The 7,203-nt window shown below is 38.1% G+C and overlaps 1 protein-coding gene across 1 annotated transcript in view; it reads left to right on the top strand.

Moving 5' to 3' along the window:
- Positions 1 to 7,203, top strand: part of LOC102042999 (bifunctional heparan sulfate N-deacetylase/N-sulfotransferase 3) — a 45,820-nt gene that overhangs the window by 18,145 nt on the left and 20,472 nt on the right. The window contains exons 3-5 of the mRNA XM_005430378.2: positions 132 to 286; positions 3,081 to 3,266; positions 5,709 to 5,837. Coding sequence (XP_005430435.1) covers positions 132 to 286; positions 3,081 to 3,266; positions 5,709 to 5,837 — 470 coding nt within the window. The remainder of the gene's footprint in view (positions 1 to 131; positions 287 to 3,080; positions 3,267 to 5,708; positions 5,838 to 7,203) is intronic.

The following is a 7,203-nucleotide window of genomic DNA, read 5'->3' as shown; positions in this document are numbered from 1 at the left end:
AGTATTTTAACTGGTTGCAGTTTATTATGTTAACATCATTCTTACTGTTTCCAACATTTGTAAAAATATAATAAAAGTAGAAAGTTTACTTCAGAAATGTTGGGATTTTTTTTTTTTAATTCCCTCTGCAGGGACTGAGGAGGAGGATGAGGGTGATGACCTGCTGCTGAGATCTGTGGATGAGTTCTGGTGGTTTCCTCACATGTGGAGTCACATGCAGCCACACCTCTTCCACAATGAGTCCTCACTGGTGGAGCAGATGATCCTCAACAAAAAATTTGCCTTAGTGAGTTATATTTTTGCATTTTTTATTTAATTTAGGTACTCAGAAACCATTATTCTGTTTAGACTAGGAAAAAACCCCCAAGTTTCTACAAGAATAAATGCTCCCTTGAAAGGTATCAAATGACTTTGTGAAACCACTGGGTGTTAGGGTTGGGTAAGTGTACCACATTTTCAAAGATGCAATTCTGCAGTGATACCCAATGACATCTTATATATTCCCTTTGCATCAACTTTATGTAAACTTGTTTTGAAAAGCATTGCCTTTACTAATTATTTATTCACAGCAAAGCTCTGAATCAAAATGTTTCAGTGAGAATATAAGAAAAAATCAAAACAGATTTTAGGTCTGAGGATATTGGAGAAACAGATCACAGTTAAATTCATACAATAAACAAAAATTGCCATACATAAAACATGTTATTTGTCTGAAGAGGGGGTCTGGTGTTAAGACCTAATTGTATCAAAGTATCTCAGCGGACATAACTTGTTTACTGAACTGCTTTTGCTCTTACAACAGCCTAATTTTACTTCTTCCTTTTCGAAATCCACTGGTTGCTCTTTAGCTGGCAGGTGGTGGCTTTGTTCCTGGAAGGAGCAGGGGGATTTGAAGTAGTAGAACAACAAAGAGTGCATTTAATGGTCGTGCGTCAGTGAGTGTAGGAGAAAAGGATAGACCTGACTATCAGCCAATTAAAGTTTGTATTTGAAATCTCGGCTTTTAAGTGAGACACATGCTTTCTTTCAAAGAAAGACTTCACCTAGTTTGCTGTAAATTGTAGTTGTACTGAGTACAGGACAGCTCTGCTTTAATGTTTCCTTCCAAGAAAGTGTTGCAGTAGGTGTTAGATTCCTGAAAATTTAAAAATCATGTGTCCAGAATTGCCCTTTTAATGTGATTCTGTGTACTGGTGCAAGCTCCACTGGAAATCAAATGGGTCCTTGTAGTTCTGTATGACCTAAGACATCCTCTGGGATTAATGGGCAGGATGTAATTGTTAGAGTTTTATAAGGATAATGCATTTTCAACCCTGGTTTATGTAATTTCAGCAGTTGCCATTTTCTTCCCTACTTTCAATGCTCTTAATGCTTACAGATATTTTCTGTTAATTTTTTTTTTCATGTTTAGACATACAGACATGAAGCTGCTCACTATGTTTCATTTGCTCAGAGCACTTAAATTAATAGCAGAGAGAAGTAGCCTTTTTTGAAAGAGGCCAAAATTGCTGATGCCTGGTGCATTACTCACTCAGTGTGTGTATTGTGTGGGAGATGTTCAACTGGGGAATAACAGTCAGTGAGGAATAATGGAGACAGTAATTCATTGAAGATGATAGGCCCCTTATTAGAGTGAAAGATTTGGATTATGTTCTTATTACTGCCTATTGTGAAACTCGAGGGGAGAAGCCTTAAAAATCAGACTTTTGTTTATAGATAAATGAAGGAGATGCAGTGGGATGTTAGAGAACGCAATTTCTAACATGATCTGTGAATATTTTCCTTTCTGATGTTTATGCATGCTTAAGGGCAGTAAGAAAGATAAAAGGAAGAAGAATTGGATTATCTGTGATGGAATTAAATAGTGTAAAGCGGCGTAGCTGATGGAGTATCTACTCTTTATCTTCTCGTGCAGTACAACCAGGAGGGCAGATGTTACTCATTTCTGCTTGGCAGATTACACATGGTGCCCTTTATGTGTGCCATAAACTCTTAAAGGCAAACAAGAATTTAAGCATTCTTTAAACATAGAGAACTCAGGGTTCTCCACTGTGATTGAGCCAGGTGTGTCTGTTACGCACAATAAATGGTTTTACTAACATCATGCACCCATTTCTCTAGAGATTTTCATGTTCCTTAGTACCTAGTTTATTCAAAGGAAGAGGTCCAGGTATCAGCCAATGCTTTGCACACACAGTATGATTAGGAAATATGGTGAAGATGACTGTATCAATTCAAGCCATATTAAAAACTCTAAGAATTCAAAGGCAGTACAAGGGCAGTCTTCCTAAATCATGGCAAAATGATATCTTCTGGACTGTGCATTCCTCTGATCAGACTACAAGGAATATCTGCTATATACTGTTCCTTTGAAAAGTCACCTGAAGGAAAATGCATTGGGTGTGAGGAGAATGTAATGGCAGCAAGGTATGTACACACAATAAATGCCAGCAGTCTTCAAAAATAGGCAGTGTGCTACAGAAGGGTTTACTGTACAGCCTCTGCCTGTAGATTGTTACAAGTGGTTATCTGTCTTCCATTTTTAACATGAGGCTGAAATAGTTAAGCTGGTTTTTGAAAATGAATTTGTCTTTTGAATAGACTAGAGGGGAAATGCAGTGACTCTGAAGTTCACCTCCTCATCCAAGTAATTGTGAAGGGACGTGTAGTGGAAATTGTGGTTTTGTAGTTGTAGCTGCCAAATGCTATGTTGTTGTGTTGAGTATGTGCCAGTGATTATCTCTCTGAAATCAGAGTTTGTGAGCAAATTACTTGCAAGAACTTGAAAGTGTGCAGCTTTCTGTTTCATGGAGACTGAATAAACCAATGTAAAATGCATTTATATCCTTCTTCCCTGCCTACTCACAAAAATATTTTCTAAAAAGGTTTTGTCTTTAAATCCTGTGTTTCATCTTCACCATGCTGCCCTCCATCTCCTTCCAGATCATCATATTTTGATATTACTGTTATTTGAATTTCAGACCTGTTCTTGGTCTTTCACAAACCAGGCATTTGAGAAATGCCAGAAGATCAAGTTGCTTAAATTTTTGGAGTGCAGCCATTGTTCTGTAATGTTTTAGGAACATGGTATTCCAACTGACTTGGGCTATGCAGTGGCTCCACACCACTCAGGAGTCTATCCAGTACATGTTCAACTTTATGATGCCTGGAAAAAGGTCTGGAACATCAGAGTAACCAGTACAGAAGAATACCCACATCTGAAACCTGCGAGATATAGACGAGGCTTCATCCACAAAAACATCATGGTGAGTTGTGTTGCTGATGTTCATTTTGTACTCTGCCGTTTCATGAACCATTTCCTTTTAAGTGGAAAAGCAGGGTATCCTGAGAGTTCACACTGCAAGAAGCACACATTGCTATGCATAAGTAGCAAGGTATATTTCACAGTGTCTTGTTAATTAAAATCAGTCTGTTGCTGGTGATGTTTCTGCTGATGAAGGTGGCACCCTGCTGACAGCAGTTAACAGGCTGTTAACTGTTCTAGTCCTGTGGTTAATGCTGGTTCAGAGAGCTCAAGCAAAAAGTCAGTTTTGCATCATTTAACACAATATGCTGGGTTAGATTTCTATCAGGTTTTAAATTTGCATGGTACCATTAACTGCAAAAGAGTATTGCCAGATTATGCCACCTCAGAATCTGGATGTGGCTGGGTACATACTTTTGTCTTCCCTGTGAACTGCGCGTGGTTGTCCTTGTTTGGCTTCCTGCCATACACAAATACGGACTGGGCTTTGCAGCCTGGTTTAACCCAGAGCCTCAGGAGCTGTGGGGAAGGAAGACACCCCCCACACCACCTCCAGGCTACCAAAATGCTCTCAAATCCCACTGTTTTGCTGAATTTCCTAACTCCCAGCACTGTCACTGCCAGCCACGTTTGCCAAAGGAAGGGCTTGTACCAAACTGACATGGAAGGGTTGTGCTGTTGCCATCCAGGTACTGGGATGGAGGCTATTTTGGGTTCACATCTCGTCAGTATTACCTCAGAAGTGTTTCAAAACAGCTTTCCAAAATACTTGGTGGCATCTTCCCAAGTAAGTTTCTTTTGGAGTGTGTGGGAGAGCAGTGAATGGGGTCCTGTTGTACCTCTGGCTGCAACAGGCACTTTGGGGAGGTCGAGAGCCTTGGCACAGCACTTAGAACAGAATTCTGGTTTTGTTCTTGGGTTGCCATGGATACCACTTTCCTAAGCTAAGCAGTAGTATTTGAACATTTTGATCTATTTTTGGGTGAAGCAAATGAAAATGATCTCCAGAAATCTAGGAACAAAACTGACACCAGTATAGGGTTGAGCTACAGTTTGTACTCCTCAAAGCAATCACTGTGTGTGAAATAATGGGTTTGTGGATGTGCTTAGGGAGCAGAAAGCATTTGGAGAAGACAGATTGACTCAGAATCTCCAAAAATCCCTTCCATAAATATTTGTAAAAACACGTCATTTGAAGACACATAATGAGATTTAACACAAGGACACTGCAGCCAAAAATCTATTTCCAAAACCAGTCATATAAAACCACCTGTTCAAGGACTCTCAAGCTCTCAGTTCTCCAGGGCAAATGCATCAATATTTTACATCTGCAGGCTAATAGTAATGAACACACTCAGTAGGAGCATTGTTGTGTAAGATTTGTCAGGGCACCTCCCATCCAGTACAGCTTCATTCCCTGCCTCTGTGAAAAATTGTTCTCATATTTCCTCTATGAAATCCAAAGGTTTGTTAAAAACTTAGGCAAGTCTATAGCAGATGTACAAAATCCATACTTTTTCTGACTACACAATTTACAATTCATGATCACAGTATTCTCTACGTCCCAAGAAAAAACATGTTCAGAAATGGAACTGCAACAAATAAAGAGTATCTACAAAACCACAGCCAATGTTAAAAAAGGCATTTGTATGCTTAAAAAGTTAATCTATCATAACAATCCCAGTTAAGCATTATACATGAACATCCATACTCAGCTGTTGATTTCCATAAGGAATAGATATAATTGAAATACTGTCCAGTAAATTGTTTTCTGAATTCAGGAGAAAATATTTTGAGTTTCTGATGAAAAACATAACTGCATTTAGTAGTTCTTCATATTCAAAAGATTGGTTCTTGGAATGTTTTTAAAAATAATTTTACTTGTACTACATATTTCAACTGGTCTTAAAAACTAGCACAGTTGAATGAGAAGTAAATCTTTCTCTTAAGGTGAGCATTACTGGCAAATTTCCCATGTGTCAGAGTAGAATTATTGGTGGTGATTCTTTCTCTGAAGCCAAAGTAAACCCAATTTGCCTTTCCAATTACAGTTTGAATTTACAACAAAGCCATCATTCAGATAAAAGTGGAACTGATTGGTACGATATAGACTGATAATATTTTAGATTATCTTTCACATTATTTTAAAACTCTAGACTTCAAATACTTGGATTTAGGATGAGGTGTTATGGACAGAATGAGTTGGATGAGGCTCTGGAATTGTAATTTGGTGATAGAGATCAGTCTCCAATTTCAAACAAAATATGATGAATTTTTGGATGCTACGATTTTAGTGATAATAATTCATCTATATCAGTTTTGATTTCCAGCAAAGTTGAGAGGCCAAATATACCCAGCAATTATCTATGTTACTTCTCTGACTTTTATAATCTCATTAAAAGTATAAGCTCTTGAATTTTTCATGTGTTTTTCATAAATTCAGGTGCTTCCTAGGCAAACTTGTGGCTTATTCACCCACACCATTTTCTATAAAGAGTATCCTGGAGGTCCAAAGGAATTAGACAAAAGTATTCAAGGAGGAGAGTTGTTCTTCACAGTGGTTCTCAATCCAGTAAGTACAGTGGAATTTTTAAATGTTTTTAAAAAAATAATTGAAGAAAAAGTCATTGAATGTTCCAGGGCTGATCAGCAGTAATGGTTATTGACAGTGAGTTCTTTTGCTTTTCCAATTATTTAAATTAAGATGTATGTTCTGTTAATTGTACAAAGCAGTCTCTACCTTTTTTTGACATCTGTTTTGTTAGTAATGCAGCAGTGCCAGCCTGTCTTGTTCTTTACTTTTTGCATGAAATAAGACCCCTGAGATTTAATATTTCAAAGAATTCAGGTATGAAGAACTGCTATGAGTATCTCAGGTAAAGTTCATTTCTCTGCTGTGCCAAAGTCACGATGCCAAGTGTTGGGAGCACTTATTGAGGTGAGAAGGCTGCAAGCAAGGAATGCTTGGGCTCCAATCAGTTTTGAGAAATTTCAGTTGCTCTCTCATAGCAGCTTCAAAGAAGAGATCCAAGTAAAAGAACCACACAGTTGAAAGAAAAGATCTGAGTAAATGAACCATATATGCTTAACCTTTGATTTCTCTTTAATGGAAGATAAACAAGAAGTGAGGTGCTGAAACTACAGAGCACTGACAGAAGAGAGCAGTGTAATACTTCAAAATGGTGTGGGATTAGATCAGCTGCCTCAAAACTGACCTCTTAGACAAGCTTTTAGATGAGGTTTTCATTTGGGATCCAAATCGAACATATAAATAAAATTCTGCTTTTTTATGGAGATGTAGTCACTGGGAACACCAAAGGGAACAAAACATATTTCTACTCAAATCTTTTGGAATAACCTAAATATTTTTTGGAATAAACCTAAATATTTTGTGTACTTTTTTAATCTTCTGCAATGTAATGCAGTCCAAAGGAAAACCATTTCTGAAAGCTATTTCAGCAATTTATATGCAGGTGTATTTTGCAAGCCCCAGATTCTTTCAGGCTATAGTTTTGGGTCTTTGAGAACAGTTACTGTGTTTTGTTCCCCTTTTTCATGTTCACATAGCAGAATTGGGAAATAAAAACTTGACTTCCTTAGCACATGTGTAGTTTCCCTTCTGGAGGGTGGCAGTGTTGCAGTCCTGGCTTTGATGATGTGTGTCATTCCAGGCACAGCATAGAATCAGTCATAGAATGGTGTAGGGTGGAAGGGACCTTCAAGACCATCTGCTTCCAACCCCAGGTTAATAGAGCTGAGACCTGGAAAATTCACTGGGTGAGGAGGGTATTGGCACCATAGCAATCCTTTGGCAATATGTGGGGTTTGACTGGAAGTTACTCTGTGAGCAAATTAGAGGAAGGCACAGAACGATATTTTGAGTCAGGACGAAATATATTCCACCTTGAAATACAGCCACAACAGCCAAAAACTATTTT

The sequence above is a fragment of the Geospiza fortis genome, unplaced genomic scaffold (genome assembly GCF_000277835.1).
Source record: "Geospiza fortis unplaced genomic scaffold, GeoFor_1.0 scaffold1425, whole genome shotgun sequence".
NCBI classification, from domain to species: Eukaryota; Metazoa; Chordata; class Aves; order Passeriformes; family Thraupidae; genus Geospiza; species Geospiza fortis.
This window is presented reverse-complemented; position numbering and strand designations above follow the sequence as displayed.